Source organism: Diabrotica virgifera, chromosome 1 (assembly GCF_917563875.1).
Source record: "Diabrotica virgifera virgifera chromosome 1, PGI_DIABVI_V3a".
NCBI lineage: Eukaryota > Metazoa > Arthropoda > Insecta > Coleoptera > Chrysomelidae > Diabrotica > Diabrotica virgifera.
In genome coordinates this window covers 152390121-152410716 of record NC_065443.1, presented here as the reverse complement: position 1 = coordinate 152410716, position 20596 = coordinate 152390121, and the positions used below count along the sequence as shown (strand labels likewise).

General features: G+C 32.6%; 1 protein-coding gene across 2 annotated transcripts in view; it reads right to left on the bottom strand.

Moving 5' to 3' along the window:
- Nucleotides 1-20596, bottom strand: part of LOC126878760 (uncharacterized) — a 124301-nt gene that overhangs the window by 14033 nt on the left and 89672 nt on the right. For both annotated transcript variants that reach the window (XM_050641640.1, XM_050641641.1), the window contains exon 7: nucleotides 7928-8002. In XM_050641640.1, the coding sequence (XP_050497597.1) occupies nucleotides 7928-8002 (75 nt within the window). The remainder of the gene's footprint in view (nucleotides 1-7927; nucleotides 8003-20596) is intronic.

Sequence of the window (20596 nt, the reverse complement as noted above, 5' to 3'; positions counted from 1 at the left end):
TAATTAATAAACAATCTAATTTGTTTAAGCAATTCTTGGAAAAATATTTTTCTTACAAAAATCTATTTTTTAATCATAGTATCATGAATGATCATAGAAAAAGTTGAAGTACACTTTAATAAATCAATTATTTTTATTAGATAACTATTTATTAAAGATAATTTATTTATTAAAGTCTACCTTAACTTTTTCTATGATTAATAATGATAGTATGGTTAAAATCATGGATCTTTGGAAAAAAAATTATTTTTTTAAAAATTGTTTAAACAAATTAGACTGTTTATTAATTGATAAATGTTTAGACAAATTTCATATTTGTAATGTACAGAAAAATTACATACAAATTAAAAAAGAACGATCAAAATATATTCAGTAGATCCCGAGATATAGAAAATGATAGTACATAGTGAACTCGTGCATTTGTCGGCTCCCAGCCCCCCCTTCACTTACCACGACTAGTCACGAATTGAACTACATTTTTAAAAATTCGTGTAAAATACCAGCTTTTTTAATAGGTAAAAGGATTTTTTCTACGGACAATATTTTTAAAGTTATTCTAAATGTTTATAAACTACAAAATTTCAAAAACTTCGCATTAGAATTTTTGACTATATTACATAGATAATTTTTATCTTTTTTTAGTGCATTTTGATAGCATCAGTTTTCTACTTTCATTTGGTATACGCAGAATTGCCCCATCTTCATTCTGTATTATGTTATTGCAAAATAAAGGTCTCTGGGATAAACAAATAGAATAACTCTTAAACTAATTAATGGATCGGTCTCAAATTTTGAGGGTTTGTTAAGTACCCCAATACCCAACTTTGGGTAAAACACTAAAGTTCTAAGGTAGTTTGAGTAAAAGTTATTAACAATTAACGATTTTTACTTTTTTTGCAGTTTGCGTAGCAACAAATTAACTTTTTAACTTTCAAAAATCGGCATTTTGAAGGGTTTTCAATGTTCTAAAACATTAATTTTGTAATTTTATATCAACTATTTAGCTTTTGAATGGGGTGCCAAAAATCGAAAAAATCGCGATTTTTGCACTAAATTGTTAATAATTAAAAAACGGACGCGAACTCTAGGCAGGAAACAGATAGGTATTCTTCCTATTGGTCTACAATAACTAAAAAAGTAGTCAGCTACCTGGATCTTTGAGTGTCCTGAACATGGTCTATTTCTAGCTTATTTCCCTGGAGTAAAACGTTGGTGTGTGTGTACACTTCGAAGTGCAACAAGTGAATATTTTATAAATAGATATTTCAGCAGTGAAAGCCGCCAAGGTAATTGCATAACTACGAAAGTGCTATAGTCAGAGGACTGTCGCCCGTCGTCTCCTTATGACGCAGTGATAAGGACATCGCAAGGGCTTTCCGTTGATAACAGGAAACCGGTACACCTATAGTCGACGACCGGATTGGGGTCGGCGACGTTTAATGCCAGTGAGGAATAATCAATTCATTGTAAGTGCCCTGTGGAATCGACACGCGACAAAAATTGAATCAACAATCATTGAGGAATGTTCGAGGTGTCACCCTCACTCAGTGGATAGTTAGGAGAAGACTTAAGACTGCCACTTTTACTCCCAGACAAGCTAATACGGGTCACATTGAACGCACGTCAGAAACAAGCTCGACTTCAGTTTGCCCGAGAAGATGTCAATTGCGACCTTGACCAGTGGAGCAGAGTTTTATTCTCTGACGAGAGTCGAATGTACTTGTAAAGCAATGACAGAAGACGACGCATCTATCGAAGGAACGGAGAACCATTTACCAGTGCTGCAGTATCAAAACAGTGGGCTATAGGGATGGTTCGTGTACGTTTTGGGGTGGTATATATTTATAAGAAAAAACAGAGCTTGTGTTCGTGCCCGGTGGTGGTCGCGGAGGGAGTTTGGCAGCGGATCGTTACATTACGGTTATTCTGCAAGACAATGTTGTTCCTTAGGCCTACATAGGCGACGGCTTCATGCTAATGCATGATAGCGCTCAATGTCACACAGCGCGGAAGATTATCTGGCCAACAGCAATACTGGTGTGGCCTCCATCGAGTCCGGATATGAATCCCATCGAGCACTGCATAAGATCAAGAGTGGGAAGCGATTCTTCAGGAATCAGCCAGAAACTTAATAAGGTTCTTAAAATCTCGCATGGAAAATGTAATTCAGCGCAGAGGAGGAAATACTCAGTATTAATTTTGATTTTTTATGTTAATTCACTTTTCTATCATAATAACTTTCATTCATAACATGTTTTCTCACATATAGTATTAAGTCATCTTTGTATGGTCTTTTTTGTGTTTATTTAGTGTCATTGCAATAAAAATTACTTCTGTTTACAATATTTTACTTCTAATTTTAAATATAGGTACATACATACGTGGATAGTCACTTGCCAAACAGCTTAGTCAAAAATTATAACTTATGTTACTTTTGAGTCGATTTTTTTCTTGCAAGTGTAGTTATTAAAATATAAAATAAATAATTTCAAAGTACATTTTTGAAATATATCTTTAGTGTAGTTTCTTTAGCTAATATGGTATAAGTAAAATAAAATATACCAAGAAGACGTAAATTCTAAAACCACAGACTCTTAATATCTATTTAATCTATAAGGACTGTATACCAGGTAATCTAGGATGTAACACTATATTTTTATCTTCGAAAAATATAGAATTTTTTTAAAATAACCTGTATAAAATGGAAAAAATTTTTATTACCAAATTGGAAGAAAATGATAAAGTTCAAATATAAAATATAGGATCTATGTCATTTACAAGGAAACAATTTTTACTTGTCATGTATTTTTTATTCTTAAAATGTATTAGGGGTTTAGGTACTACAGACTTTACGGACCCTATTATGTAAATTAGTCCATTGATTCACGGTAAAATATTGCAAAACCTCCGGATTTTAAAGAACCACTTGGATTGACATGAAATTTAGCATACAAATCGCTAACATATCAAAGGAAAAAAGTGATATTGTGCAATTTTTTTTTTCGATAAAATACTTCTCGAGCTGCTTGCGAAACACCGTCTAAAAAGGTGTTTTTTTTTTTGTTAAAAAATGAACATTTTCACTCGCAAATAACACGAAAAGTATTGACTTGGTTAAAAAACTCTAGAACAAAACTTGCTTAGAATTAGTCAGTTTATGCACCTCCGGATTTATTTTGAACATGTTTTTATTCCCCTTGAGAAGGTGTATGCCAAATTTCATGTCAATCCAAGCGGTTCTTTAAAAGTCGGAGCAAAATGCCGTAACGAGTAAATGGACAATATCTCCCTGTTTCATTCTGGTATGATCAAAGGTAATGCGAAATCTTTTGTGATTTCCGTATTTTGTTATTGCTATTGTGTGCATCTGAGTAGATACAATGTATTATGTAGTGTTCCACAGGGTGTTTAAATGCAGAACTTTCTTCTTTAAGATTAAAGTTAATTGGTTGGCTTTGAATTTTGATAGGATCTATTAACATATAGAAATCTCTAAATAGTGATGTTTTACTGAGAGCCGAATGAAAATTTCACGAATACAACGACACATCAAACAACCTAAAAGTCTCTTTACATCTTTGGGAAGGAAGCAGTCAAATATCTAAACGCTGACAAAGACATTCAACCAATCTCCAAACCATCCAAATATCTTTTCAGAATTTCCTGACGGTAATATTTGGACTGAGTCCCCCAGGTTAAGAACTAGAAAGCAGTTCGTACTAGAACTGAACTTTTGAGGTCGTTTTTGTCGTGAACTGTAGCTCAAACTATATTTTTATAACCCTTTGAAAAAATCGACAGGTCTGTAAATGCAGCTTTAACCCTTTCGGCCCCCTAGGGATACATATGTCCCACTAAAAGTTTAAAATATTTACTGGCTCAAATACGTCACGATTTAAACGTAGTTTTGCTTTAGTGGTATTATTAGTGCAAAAGCCAGAGCCGTGTGGTATATCTTTTCAATATGATGCAAGTCTTCGAAATGCCGCCAAAAAAACTTAATTTTTATTTCTATTAACTGCAACTGGACACTGCACAAAATGAATGAAAACTTTTATTTTAAAAACAAAACATACTTTAAATTAAATGAAATATGTATTAACATTAAATACCTAACATTTACAAATGTTACAATTTTAACCTTCTGACTTTAATTTTGGCAAACTCTTCAATCCGATCGGTGTAGTCTAAAGTAGCAGCTAGTGCGGACTCTATTGAAATAAGTGCTAAGTTTTTTAGTTTTGTTTGTCTTATGGAGATAAGTAAATTGCGTAAATAGTTTTTAATAATTTTTAATTTTGAAAAACTTCTTTTCTTACTAGCTACCGAGTGTTAATAAAATAATTAGTGATACAACTACATTTGGGTATAAAGAGATTAAGTTATCTTGGCACAAATAGTTCAAAACCTCTAAAGTTTTCATGGATCATTTGGGATATATCACGCAATTCTTCTACAAGGTCATTTGCCTCTATCCGATTCTTTTTCTATTGAAAATATTGAATGAAGATTCATACAATATTTTTCTAGTGTTTTATCATATATTTCCCTCAATTTAAAAATATCATCAAAAATTTATTTATTTATGAATTTCTAGAAATAATGAAAATCGATCAATCAAATAATTAATGGCAATGTCTAAAATATAGATGAACAAATTTATTTAAAATTTATCTTCCTGTGTTAAAAGCTCATCCACAGATTTTTCGTAATAAAATTGAGGCTTTTTTCTCCTGACTCGAATTTAATTTTCAGCTGGAAATTCGGAACTTATATCAAGATTTTCTGCAATTTCATTAGCAGTAATTTTCGTTTGGTCATAGCTATATTGTCTGTAACTTTTCATTTTTTCTATAGTTTCTGACAACATTTTTACACAAACTGACAAATTTATAGTTACATGTTGCAACATCTTCGAGACTGAATTTATATGAAATAAAATATCATGCCAAAGAACTAAAACGCAGATATGTAAATTTATAATTTTTAATATTTTTTGTTAAATATCGTGCTTTCACTTTAGTTTCTGAATATTTGTTGAATTCTTCTATTATTTCGAATATGGCATCATATATTTCACAAAATTGAAATCTTAAAGGTTTCAATGCATCTATTCGACTTGACCATCTAGTATCACTCAACGGTGTTAGAGTTAGTTGAGAAACATGTATATTCAGAACTTCCCAACACTTTGTAGAGCCAGAAAAAAGGCGTATAATACAAAAAAGGTTGTTGTTTCTGTAGAAGACCCTTTCTTCACTTTTAAAACTAAGTTTAAAGAGTGGCATGCGCAGGGCACGTAAAACGCCCTCAGTTATTTTCAAGTATTCTATTTTGCACACCTTTTCTTATTCCTATGATTATTTTGATGTACATATTTTGATCTTACTGATTATGCCGCCCGCCTTGTAATGCCGCCTGATGAGACTGCCTCACCACATCATAGCACGCACGGCCCTGGCAAAAGCAATAAAATAAAACTGTATTGACATGAGTAACAATTTAAATCAATGTTCCCCCACTGTTAGCATCATCATGTCTGGACCCAATTCTTCCAGTAATCTTACTAGTTCATATGCAACTGCTACTATGACTAAACAACGTCCGAAGTATCCCAAGAAGACCGAAGCAATTTTATAATTAGTTGTACGTCTCTATAGTATACAATGATTGTATATCCAATTTTTTTTTCTTCATAATTTTTACCTAATGTTATTTAAGATTTAGAAATTAACTGTTATAATAATTAGTTTTAAGTCCTTATTGTAATTAATTATTGTATAACCAATATTGTTTGTGTCAATGGCCATTGCTGCCGAGACACATAAATTTAAATAAAAAAAAAATCTAAGAAAAAAATCTTATGAAGATTTGTATTCAGAAATTACGATTTGTATTTAAGCATTACTCCGTTTGTTTAAGTAACGAAAGTGGGGCTGAAAGGGTTAAGGAGACTTTACTTTCGAAACAGAAAAAATCTTTTTGTGTTTTTTGCGTAAAAACATTCCTTATAGCCCAGTAAATGAACGGGAAATACGGCGATACCGTGTAATTTTCAGGGGCAACTCCGAATTGCATGAAAATTTGGATATAGGTTCTACTTACCCTCCACTTCAAAGTTGAAACTGTGCCGTTGGTTGCTTTTACTTGGGGGGTGACAGTCGCCCCTTCTCGGGGGTGAAAAAACATATACTCAAGATAAGACTGGAAATGGATAAAGTGACTGATTTTAAGCAACTTTTGTACCATAGAGTTTTTTTATGTAAGTCAATACTTTTCGAGTTATTTTCGATTGAAAATGTTTATTTTTCGACAAAATAACTACGTTTTCGAACGGTTTTTCGCAAGTAACTCAAAAAGTAAATACTTGATCGAAAAAAATATCCTTAGCAAAAGTGTAGATTATAAAAAAACTGAAAAAAAGTGTGTATCAGTAAAGTCTATCAATCGAGTAAAAACAAAGTTGTAGCTCATGAAAAATACGTTCTTGTGCGTCTAATTCCAAATAGAATATTTCAAGGTGAAATCACCGAAAAATTAAGCACTTTTCGGGAAAAACCTATTTAAACTTGTAAAGTGTTTATAAAAAGCTCTATTAGAATTGTTCATAAAAGTTTCTAGCATTAAAAATAAGCGAGTTACGCTCAAAATAAAGTTGGCCCTCTTTTTTTTTTGTAAAAAAATCATGCAAATCTCCCCGTGTTTAGCTCCTCAAATGAAATTAATCGCTACCGCTTTACAAACAATTTACTTACTTATCTATTTTTTATATGATCTGTCAGTCTCACCGGTTTAAAGTGCTTATTTTTGAAAGGGTTATAGTTAAAATAGCTTGAACGGGTCACTAATCACGAGTGTATGCAAATTTTGAACAGCCATATCTTAACCAATTTTTGTCTTGCTGAAAAACAAAATGAAACTAGCATATTTATAATAACAAAACCTATATTTTTTTACTCTTTAAGGTTTTTCTTATCACTAATACTTTTCAAGTTATTTTGAAAAAAAGGAAATCTTTCAAAAATTTTTAGAAAATTTTGTTTTACTATAAAACCAAACTTTTTCAAAAATAAGCACTTCAAGCCAATCAAACTTACAGATCATATAAACAATATACATACAGTTAAAGCGGTAACGATTAATTTTATTTAGGGTGCTAAATAGAGGGAGGTTTTCACAATTTTTTTTACCAAAAGAAGGGACCAACTTTTTTTTCAGTGTAACTCGTTTATTTTTGGTGCTAGAAACGTTTGTAAAAAACAAATATAAATCTTTTTTTTGGTACTTTAAAAATGTTAATAAGCTTTTCCCGAAAAGTGCTTAATTTTTCGGTGATTTCGCGTTGACTTATTCGATTTGGAATTAGACGAATAAGAACGTATTTTCCATGAGCTACAACTTTGCTTTTTCTCAATTTATATACTTTACTGATACACCACTTTTTTTGTTATTTTATAAGCTATACTTTTGCTTAGAATATTTTTTCGATAAAATATTTACTTTTTGAGTTATTTGCGAAAAACCGTCTGAAAACGTAGTTTTTTTGTCGAAAAATCAACATTTTCAATTGCGAATAACGCGAAAAGTATTGACTTACGTAAAAAACTTTATAGAACTGAAGTTGCTTATAATCGGTCAATTTATCCATTTCCGGCCTTATATTAAACACACCTTTTTCACCCCCTGAGAAAGGGTGACTGTCACCCCCAAGTAAAAGCAACCAATGGGACAAATTCAACTTTGAAGTGGAGGGTAAGTAGAACCTAAATCCAAATTTTCATGCAATTCGGAGTTGCCCCTGAAAATTACACTCCAAAACGGTCATTTATTGGGTTATTAGTAGGTATCATAGAAATACTGTCTTAAAATTTTATTAAGAAATTCTATATAGAAACGAAGATATAGCTGTATTTATGACGATACTTACCTGAGCTAAAATTCGTTCTTCTACGACAACTCTTGCGTAGCTTGACCTGCGCAGCTGCAACTCGACAGATGGGTTCTAAAATTTAAAAAGCGAACACGTGTTTTATATCATTGAAATATATCGAAATATATTGTTTTGAAAATCGAAAAAAATGCCTGCCTCTGGTGGTCATTTAAAAGGCAGTCGAAGTAAGAGGACACATGGAGTATAATCGCATAAGTATGGGCTATCCAGAAATTAAGTTACGTTTTGGAATAGAAAAAAAAAAGTTGTTCTGAAGCTATTTCCTTGTTGTATTTTTTTATCAACTATTTCTAATGGGAATAAGCCACAATTTTACCAAAAAAATGATTTTATTAACGTTTCGAAGCCCAAATCGGGTTTCGTTGTCAAAATACAAAATACTACTAGAATAAACAAAAATGTTGTTGCTAAGTAGAAAAAAAGTCTTCTAATAATTTATTTAATCTGACTCATTTATATTGGCAATTCAGACGTATATTATACATTTTAAAATAGAAGACTTTAAAATGATATCGCCAATATTTATGAGTTGCGTTGCTGGGACGACTTTACTAAAAGATAGTTCATTCGATTACATGAAATCAATCCCAACTCAAGAATATCCGTCACAAAAAAATCATAGCATGTGATCTGTCTTTAAAAAGACAACCAAATGCAACGATGACGGTAAAATTCTCGCGTTAGAGATTCCATAGTAAATCACGAGGGAAAACCAGGAAAAAAACCTCGTGATACTATCCCGACATCGTAAGTATTTGGTCTTACATTTAATTTACCTTCAAAAAACTAATACCAAATTCTGACTTTAATATGTTTAAATTATAAATAATATTAATAATACATAGATATACAATAAGTAATACTAAAATATAAAATTTGTACTAACTCGATATGTTATTGACTTACTAATCGTGGTATTTTCTTTCTATTGACTTCCTCTTTCAGTATGGGTAACCACATCCTACTGCATTCTACCGAGGAATTTGCGACACAATTGGTTTCATTTAGCATAATTAGAGCCGCTTCTTTGATATTTCTCTTTTTACTATCTGATTCTTTCAGGACTATACTTGAATCTCTCCACTGAACTCTATGTTCATTATCCCATGCGTGTTGACATATTTGAAAGAACAAAGAATTGCATTTATAAAATACCTTGTGAATGCGAACAATCTTATTTAGGTGAAACATCAAGACCATTAAACGTTAGAATAAGTGAACATCAGTCTTATATTAAAAATAGAGAATTTGATAGATCTCAAATATGTCAACACGCATGGGATAATGAACATAGAGTTCAGTGGAGAGATTCAAGTATAGTCCTGAAAGAATCAGATAGTAAAAAGAGAAACATCAAAGAAGCGGCTCTAATTATGCTAAATGAAACCAATTGTGTCGCAAATTCCTCGGTAGAATGCAGTAGGATGTGGTTACCCATACTGAAAGAGGAAGTCAATAGAAAGAAAATACCACGATTAGTAAGTCAATAACATATCGAGTTAGTACAAATTTTATATTTTAGTATTACTTATTGTATATCTATGTATTATTAATATTATTTATAATTTAAACATATTAAAGTCAGAATTTGGTATTAGTTTTTTGAAGGTAAATTAAATGTAAGACCAAATACTTACGATGTCGGGATAGTATCACGAGGTTTTTTCCTGGTTTTCCCTCGTGATTTACTATGGAATCGCTAACGCGAGAATTTTACCGTCATCATTGCATTTGGTTGTCTTTTTAAAGACAGATCACATGCTATGATTTTTTTGTGACGGATATTCTTGAGTTGGGATTGATTTCATGTAATCGAATGAACTATCTTTTAGTAAAGTCGTCCCAGCAACGCAACTCATAAATATTGGCGATATCATTTTAAAGTCTTCTATTTTAAAATGTATAATATACGTCTGAATTGCCAATATAAATGAGTCAGATTAAATAAATTATTAGAAGATTTTTTTTTACTTAGCAACAACATTTTTGTTTATTCTAGTAGTATTGTGTATTTTGACAACGAAACCCGATTTGGGCTTCGAAACGTTAATAAAATCATTTTTTTTGGTCAATTAGAAATAGTTGATTAGAAAAAAAAAAGAAGTACAAGAAAAAGATTTTATTATACAGTGCTAGTCAAAAGTCCGTACCCCCCTCGTATCTTTTGAACGGTTATACCTATAATAGTGAAATTTGGAGGAAGGAAATAAACGGACGTAAGCTTCTTAACTAGTTATGACAGGTGACGTAATAGTGACAGATGACGTTACAGAGCCACTGTGACCGATAATTTTAAATAGGACCTTACGGCAAGTGATACCTCGTTTGAAAGGTATTTAAAATATATATTCAGTCATACTAATTTTTTTGGGTTTAGGTAGATTTTGATTTTGGTGAATAAATTAAATAAATATAATATTGTAGTTTCGAATTTAATTAATAAAAATTCAAATGTCCGCCTATGGATTTTTTGTCATAAAAGTTTACGTTTTTTAATTCTCTAGTAGTTTTTACGTCAACGTCAACATGTTTGACAAGTAATCATAGGCGGAATTTTGAATTTTTATTAATTAAATGCGAAACTACAATTTTATATTTATTTCATTTATTCATTAAAATTAGCTTAAACTCAAACAAAATTAGTATGACTGAATAGGTATTTTCAATACCTTTCGAACGAGGTATCACTTGCCATAAGGTCCCATTTAAAATTATCGGTCACAGTGGCTCTGTAACGTCATCTGTCACTATTATGTCACCTGTCATGACTAGTTAAGAAGCTTACGTCCGGTTATTTCCTCCCTCTAAATTTCACTATTATAGGTATAACCGTTCAAAAGATACGAGGGGGGTACGGACTTTTGACTAGCACTGTATATGTTACAGTTCAAGTTGATTCTCAGTTAGAGTTGACTCCAACTAGTTGGAGTCAACTCCAACTGAAACGAGCAGTAAAAGTTGATTTTAAAAATTTAAATCAACTTTTACTAGTTGGAGTTGACTCTTCCTGGATCGATTCAGTAAATGTTGATTATACGAGAATCTCAAGTGCATTTTTGATGAGTGTGCGTTTCTTTGTTTTGACCGTTTCAACTACTTATTAGTATAGTCTGTAACGTCGCCCCCGTTAGGTAAATTATTCTGATTCGATTTTTTGCACAAACTTACTCAAAGAAATACATCCGTATAACAATCCTTATAACAAATACACAGGGTGTCACGCGGTACTGCGGTCGAAAAATTGTTTAACCAATTTTTGTTAACCAAATTCACAAAAATAATTTTTATCTACTCTATCTCATATTATGTAAGTAAAGGTTTTATTGTGTGAAAATTGTAAATATAGATAGCAGTACATGAAGGGCCTAAAGTGTGTCTGAAGTAACAATGTATTTTAAATGGGTTTTACTTTTTCGCACTGTTTTTTAGCACACTTTCATGTAATTAAACATCCTTAACTTTCGCCTTCGGGAGGAAATCAGACACGCCCTTGCAACGGCAACTGAAATGCTCACAAAACAGCGACCATGGAAGCAAAGATGGATGACAGAGGAAATATTGGATTTAATGGATGAAAGAAGAAAATGCAAACAGCACAAAGCAATGTACAAAGCATTAAATAGAACCATTAAGCAACAAATAAAAATTGCAAAAGAAAAATGGATAACAGAACAATGTGAAGAAATCGAAAACTTATATAAAAAACATGATGACTTCCATCTGTATAAGAAACTTAAGGAATTCACAGGCACGACATACTCACAAGGACCAAATAATCTAATCAACGTAGAAGGCAAACTGATTTCAAGCCCTGAAGAACAAATAAAAATGTCGGAAGACTATATAAAGGAACTCTTCTATGACATCAGAAAACCTCCTACATTAAATACCGAAAGCTACGAAGGTCTTCCAATACTGAAGTCCGAACTGGAATATGCTCTACGTCAACTAAAAAACAACAAATCTGTAGGAAAAGATGAAATACCAGCTGATCTATTGAAATTAATCAACGAGGAAAACTTAGACCTTCTTCTTGGACTATTTAATAATGTTTACAATACAGGGACTATCCCTAAAATATGGCTTGAATCAGTCGTCATACCACTACCTAAAAAGAAGAACGCCAAATTATGCCAGGACTTCCGCCTTATAAGTCTATTAAATAACATTCTGAAGCTTTTCTTGCGTATCATACAGAACAGAATATATTATAAAAAATGTGATGAGGTCACCGGTCAAGAACAATTTGGCTTCAGGAAAGGTATGGGGACACGAGAAGCAATATTCTGTCTTCAAACTCTGGCACAAAGATACAAAGATTAGCAAGCAGCATTAGGGTTACTGAGAGTTGTGAAAAAATGGGGATGAAGATCAATACTGCGAAAACCAAAGTTATAAGAATATCAAGGAACAAAAATTTACCTCTTCCAATAAATATGTGAAACACCAACAGCTTCAATACGTAAACCAGTACAAATATCTTGGTTGCTGGTTCAACAATCAACTTGATTATAAACAAGAAGTCAAGAGCGAGAATAGAGGTAGCCAGACAGGGGTTTATCAAAATGAAAAGCTTATTTTGTAACAGTAGCATTAATATCAGCCTTAGATGTCGTTTTCTGCATTGCTATGTGTGGTCAATACTTTTGTATGGAACGGAGGCCTGGACACAACATAACACTGATGAACAAGTTGGACGCCTTTGAACTCTGGCTTTACAGAAGTGACTTGAAAATACCTTGGACAACCCACACCACCAACGAATATGTTCTGAGGAGAATAGGTACAGGTAGGGAACTGCTAAAAATCATTAAAGTCAGAAAAGTTAGCTACCTGGGACACATAATGAGAAACGAAAAGTACCGCCTCACGCAACTGATCATCCAGGGTAAGATTGAAGGAAAACGGGGTCCCGGTAGGCGCCAGATTTCATGGCTTAGAAATATCAGAGACTAGACCGGCCTTGATTCAACATCTTTGTTTAGAGCCGCATTGGACAGAGACAGATTTGTCAGTATAGTCGCTAACCTCCACTAAAGGAGAAAGCACCACAAGAAGAAAAACTTTCGCCTTGTCATGGTGATGACACGTGAGCAATAAATTACAAAAAAAGTTTTGAAAGTTTTGTGGTTTGACAGAAGTTTGAATTTTTAAATGTCAAAATGGTGCAATGGTGCATCTCACTCGCACTCACATTGATAGTTGCGTCAATACGCTCCTAGCGCTCATTGTTAATAATTAAAAATAACCGCTTAGTAATAAAATAATAACAAAAATTTCTTCAGTATCTTGTAGGGGGGTCGTTAAAATTTTATTTGGTGACTTTCGGACTTTCATAATAATAATTTTTAACTGAGTTATTAAGCCTTGAAAATGGTCATTTTCATATTTTGCAAATTTTAAATCGCGTATAACTCGAGAACAATAAATTTTACAGAAAAATCACAAAAGACCTCTTTTGATCCGAATGACCCAAATGATGTAAAGAAAATTGTCCTAAATTAATTTTTTTTTGTGAGTTTGTTTAAAAAAATTGTTTAAACAATTTTTCGACCACAGTACCATCTGACACCCTGTGGATTCGTTATAAGGACCTCTTTTTGAGTAAGTTTGTGCAAAAAAATCGAACTGGAATAATTTACCTATCGGAGGCGACGATACATCCTGGAATATAAATATCACAATTTGAACATAATTATATCCAGTAACATTTAATTTCTAGAATCGGTTGTTTGCGTGAATCAACTTTTACTGGCATTGGGAAGAGTATACTTTAACTAGTTGGAGTCTACTTTTTGGTTTTGCTTACAATTATGAACCAAAATTTAGTAAAGATGACTCAAAATTAGTAAAATCGTATACCAATCGACGCAAAGTTAAACGAAGAGTTCAAATATCGACTTCCAGTTCTACTTTAGATTACTTTGGGTGAAAATCTAGGACTTACGAAGTCCAATTACTTTATTAATTAAATTTATGTTAAAAACTGAAATTCTGTAGTGTTTTTCTGTAGGTAGTGTTTTTTTATATTCATATAAAATAGGTAAATACTTTACAGATTTAGTAATTAGTTATTCAATATTGATAATGATCGATTAAACATCGAAACCGGCCTTCATGCAAAAGTCATCTGTCATTACTGTCATCCAAAATTTTTATTTCGTCTGAAATAAAAAAAATCTTAAATTGCAAAATGCTTTTTACGATTGGCGATAAAATTTTGTATGCACCACGTCCGTAAAGACTCTTTATCGAACTCGTCTGTTACTCGCCTCGCTCGCTTACTCCCTCTGCTCGTAATATCAGACTCGTTCGATAAAGAGTCACTGTACTGACTTGTTACATAAATAACTATTTTACGAGTTATTAAGCCTTGAAAATGGTCATTTTCGCATTTTTCAAATTTTAAATCGCGTATAACTCGACAACAGTCAATTTTAGAGAAAAATCACAAAATACCTTTTTTTGCTCAGAATAACTCAAATGAACTAAAAAAATGGTTCGAAGTGAAAAAATTATTTTTGTGAATTTGTCTAAAAAAAATTGTTTAAACAATTTATCGATCAAGGTACTGCCTGGCACCCAGTAGATTTGTTATAAGGACCTCTTTTTGAGTAAGTTTGTGCAAAAAATTCGAATCGGAATAATTTACCTAACGGGGGCGACGATACAGCCTAGACTAATTTGAACATATTCAGTAACATTTAATTTCTAGAATCCGCTGTTTGTGTGAATCAGAATCAACTTTTACTAAATGGCATTGGGAAGAGTATACTTTTCCTAGTTGGAGTCTACTTTTACTAGTAAATGTTGAATATAAATCTTCATTTTATATTTATAATCAACTTTTACTGAAACCAGCCGTTAGAGTTGGAGTCAACTCCAACTGGATAATCAACTTGAACTGTAACATATATACATTTGAACAGTGCCGGTTTAACCTAACTTCGGGCCCTGGGCGCTGGAGGTTTAGGGGCCCCATTCATTGCTATTCGTTGTCAGTTTTTTAACAAGAAAACACATGCATTAACTATAAAGGTTTATTGTAAAATCCATAAAATAATTTTTTTAAACAAGCAAGAAGAATAGGCAACGTAAAAAATAATGCCGGGCCGGCGTAGCTCAGGCGGTAGTATGCTTGACTCGCGTGCTGGTAGGCCGGGGTTCAAATCCCAGCGTCGGCAAGAACAACTAGACATTTTAAAAATGTCTATAGGTCGACTCAGCCTGAATAAAAATGAGTACCTTGGGTAAAACCAGCGGTAATAATAGGCGGTTGAAGCGTAGCACTGGCCCTGTTACCCTCCGTGTATACCGTAGGCCCTAGATATAGCAGACTACCCTACTATAATCCCAAAGGCGCGTCAGCGGTATAAAACGGGAGACCGTTCTTATAAAAAATATTCCAAAAAATACATTTGAAAACATAAATCAAAAACAGAAAGTTTTACAAAACAACACATGACAAACAAAAAACATATTCTAAAAAATACATCAAGACAAAAATTAGATCACTTTCTTTCTTGACTTGGCATTCGCAAACTGTGAAATATTATCACAATTCAGTTTCTCCAGTTCTTCATTCTCTATATAAAATAATGCGTCTAGGTTTTCTTGACCCAAATTTGACCTTATTGCCTAAATATTGGGAAAAGTTGCCTTTACATCCTGGATGACATCAAATTTTTCATAAAATGTATGTTTATTTAAATTTTGGCATAACGTTACAAAATGGGTAATTTCATTATGCAAGTTCTCTTGAATGTAGAACCTTCGGTAGAATGCAGTAGGATGTGGTTACCCATAATGAAAGAGGAAGTAAATAGAAAGAAAATACCACGATTAATAAGTCAATAACATATCGAGTTAGTACATATTTTATATTTTAGTATTACTTATTGTATATCTATGTATTATTAATATTATTTATAATTTAAACATATTAAAGCCAGAATTTGGTATTAGTTTCTTGAGAGTAAATTAAATGTAAGACCAAATACTTACGATGACGGGATAGTATCACGAGGTTTTTTCCTGGTTTTCCCTCGTGATTTACATTGTGAATCTCTAACGCGAGAATTTTACAGTCAACCTTACAATTTTTTGTCTTTTTAAAGACAAATCACATGCTATGATTTTTTTGTGACGGATATTCTTGAGTTGGGTTTGATTTCATGTAATTGAATGAACTATCTTTCAGTAAAGTCGTCCTAGGAACGCAACTCATAAATATTGGCAATATCATTTTAAAGTCTTCTACTTTAAAATGTATAATACCTATATCTGAATTGCCAATATAAATGAGTCAGATTAAATAAATTATTAGAAGAATATTTTACTTAGCAACATTTGTTTAATTTAGTAGTATTTTGTATTTTGACAACGACACCCGATTTGGGCCTTGAAACGTTAATAAAATTATTTTTTTCAATTTAATTGTGGCTTATTTCCCATATAAATACAGGGTGTCCCGGAAAATAGTGCGTTCCTTAAAGGTATAAGTAGAAGGCACCATGTAGAACAAAAAACTCTTATAACATTTTTTTCTAAATGCAACCGTTTGACCAAAAAATTAAAATGTATTCTGGCATGTAAATTTAAATCTGACAACTATGTGCGGTACGCAAATTTAAGCATAGACAGTCCCATGTAAACAGATAGTTTTAGAGAATCCTGTTTAGTGTCAATGCCGAAAATGTTTTCGAATAGTGAGTGTATTACCTATTACGTTATTACCTATGAATGGTGTTTGTGAAAGGTTACTTGAAACATCTATTCGGTATAATAATTATTTTCAAGTAAGTACAACTTAGTTATTTCAGTTCACAAGTAAACAAATTACTGAGACATTATCTGGCGTATTTAAGTTCCACTGTAAACTATTAAAACTATGTAATTCAGTTAAAGCCCTCAGCAATACTCAGCATTCAACCCATTTAAACCTTACTAAATACATAATACTAGTTCAGTTAAAAGATGTGTTTTTATGTTAAAAGATGTGGTAATTCGTTTAAAATTATGCAATAGGTATCTCAATACATTTCAAAAGAAAATAATTTTAGTAAACAAATCGTAAATACATAAGTATTACCTACTATTAGGTTGGATTATTTTAAATACTGTTAATCACAATCACAAACGAGTTTTTATTATCTGTTATTATTCCGTAGTGCGTACGATGTTGCCAGTTTATTAAAATTTCCAAACATTAAAATACAGGTATATGGAAAACAATGTTAACTTTTTTTTGGAAACGGTTAATTTTAGAAAAAAATGGTATAGGACTTTTTTGTTCCAAATTGTGTATTCTCTCCATACCTTAAAGGAACGCACTATTTTCCGGGACACCCTGTATGTAGTTAATCATAAAAATGCCACAAGGAAATAGCTTCAGAACAACATTAAAAGTTATCTTTGGTTTCGTCAACATCTTTTTTATATTTCTCGCATAAAGTATTAATTGACGTCTTGACTTCTTCTTCATCTAGCGTAAAAGAACATCTAAAAGCTGATGTTACATCCTTGTAGCTTGTAGCATTCAATTCTCTTTAAAAGATCTTGAGTAATTTCATTTCTGCAATTCTGAATATCTCTTGCCCCTTTAAAATATCATTGCCTTCGCAAAAGAAAGTTTTCGCTTCTTGTTCAATTTCGCTAAACTTATTTTTTACGTCTCCAACAAAGCTCAAAAGAGATGTCATTAATTCTACTCCAATTGACACGTTTAAGTCCACAGTTTCTAACGTTTTGCTTGTTGCATTCACTAGTTCCAAAATTCTTGCCCAAATCAGTGTCAATAGAGCTGTCTCAAAGGTATCCATTTTATTGTAAAGTGCCTTGGCTTCATTTCTATCTGCTGATTTTTCATCTCTATTATTGTTTAACTGAAAAAAATATGTTTGATGGATCCGTAGTTTTTATATAATGCATTTACAGCGTCAAATCGGGCGGACCATCTAGTTTCAATTAATCTTTTTACATAACATTTGCCGCTTTCTTTCAGTAAATTCCACCTTTGAGGAGAAGACGAAAAAAACGTGTAGATAATTTGAACAGTTCTGAAATAACTAGTTGCTTCAAGCTGGATTCACATGAAAAATTCACTTCAATTAGAGACATCTTTCTGTAGTTTTTGGAAAAGAGCCCCGCCACAAACATTGACACGGGGCCCCTGTGGGGCTAGGCTACGCCACTGTGTATAGGCGTGAAGAGATGTAACAATAGAACATAGGCGTTTATTATTATATATTATTTTCGGAAAATATGTAGATTATTTAGCGACTTTACTTTTTTATAATTAAAAGGAACGGGCCCATACTCAATGAGACACTCAAATACTATTTTTCTACATAATCTCCCAACATATTCAGGCACTTATTATAGCGGTGCACTAGCTCTGAAATACCAGCGTCATAAAATTCTGCCGCCTGAGATTTTAACCAGGTATTCACGTCGTCCCGTAGCTCTGCATCGTCATCACAGCGGTGCGTTACAAGCCAGGTTTGCATTGCTCGACACAGGTGATAGTCGCTAGGTCTAGGTCTATGATTGTAAGATCCGGACTATACGGCGGATGAGGAAACATCTCCCACTTGAATTTTTTAACGATTCTCCAGTACGATTTGCCGTGTGTGGTCGGGCATTATCATGCAAAAACAAAATTTTTGAGTTCAGCTTTCCTCTGCGTTTGTTTTGTATCGCTCGTCGTAACTTCTCCAATGTTTTAGAATATCTCGCCAAGCTAGTTGTTGAGCCACGTTCCAGGAAGTCGACAAGAATAAGTCCTTCCCTGTCCCAAAAACAGTTGCCACAATATTCCTTGCAGACAGGGTTTGCATGTATTTTTTTGGGTTATTAGGGGAATGTGTGTATCCTCACACTATATACTGCAATTTGGTCTCGCAATTGACATGCCTTACCCAAGTTTCATCTCCATCAGTAACAATTCAATCAAGTAGTAAGACCATCTTTTTCGTAAGAGTCGAAAAACGTCAATGAAGCAGCCATACGCAGATTTTTATGGGTTTCTGTCAAGAGTTTTGGTACCCACCTTGCACACAATTTATGATAACCTAACTTTTGTGAAACAATTTCATGCAACAAACTTCTTGAAATTTGTGGAAAACTTACTGTATACGTATACGCTTTGAGCTCGTAGGTAGAGGGGATAATTAAAAATTCGCGAGCGCCAGCAGTGACAAGTCAGTGAACTTTTACTGGAAATTTGACGTTCTGCATTAAGAGTTGCATATAATTTTTACTAAATGTCTCACGGAAGTTGTTGCATTAAAGAGTGTCGAAATACTGGTTACAATTAGTAAAATTTTCTCTTTTTTTCACCCCGTAACTGATTAAAATAAACAGAAATTTTCAGGGACTTTTGACCCTCGACAATAATGTAGTCTTTCATTCTGCGTTTAAATTGTTCAAATATTATTGGTTCTCTCAGGATTCGAAAAAAAATAATGCATTTAAAAAGAGTTGGCACGAAATTTTACGTTTACGCCCTTATTATTTAAGTGCAATAAATGCATAAGTTAATATGAAGTATTATACTATAATTATATTAAATTATTATACTTTTTTGCAGAATAATTTTTTTCTGATATTAGCTGTCAACATAAACTTCAAAACGATAAGCAAAATCTTAAAAATAATCATAATGAATGATAAGTTCTGTACTTACTGATATTAATTATTGATTACAATCCAATTACTTCTTTAGGTTGTAAATATTACACGATCAAATTTAAATAATAAGTTTGAAACAATTATTATTTGCTTTTGCTTTATTATGGCTGGATACCAGCCATACCAGCGAAATTTTCGGCAAAAGTTATACTATATAGTAATCCGCTAGGTAGGTGGCGATACCAGCGAAGCTCATAGCGCTTACTTATTTGGTACACTATGTATTCTATGCTTCCGTCTTCTTTTCATGTGCCTCGAACAGATACCTATGGAAATCGACAATCGCAATGGACACGGACTCTGAATGTTGAAACGTGGGACGTTCTAAGTTGGTACAGGACAGGAGCATCCATACACGCAGTAAAACAGAAAAAGGGGAGAGATTAAATGTCCAGCAAACGACGGCAATGTTGCCAGATTCCTTTTAGCGGGAATTTTAAAATTTTATAGCAGTTTGCTTTTAAATTTGACAGTTCTGTTTTCTCAAGTCAAAAATCTTAACCTTACTTTTACAAGTGATTAGGATTATTATTATTATTTTATTTACATGTAAATTGAATTGAAATTGAAACAATAAATATTGTGCTGTGTCATAATTTCAAACTCATTATGTTGCAGTCTTTTCCAGTTGATAAAATTGCAATTCAAAAACTTTTAGGTAGGTAGGTGTATCTTCCACATTATTATTTATTTTTTAAGTATTAAGGTTGATGTTGATATCAAAAATTTAGATTTCAAAGATAGTTTTATGTAGGTAGATACTAATAGACTAATACTAGATAATAGATTAGATACAAAGTAAGCTGTAAGTAGTATAACTGCCCAGTGGCGAAGCGTCCATGTAACCACTGTTACCATTGGTAACGGTTACAAATCTTACAAATAAAATATTTTTCCGCAAATCGCCAGGAAATTTTGACATTCCTGTCAAAATTTCTTGAAGAAAAAGTCAGG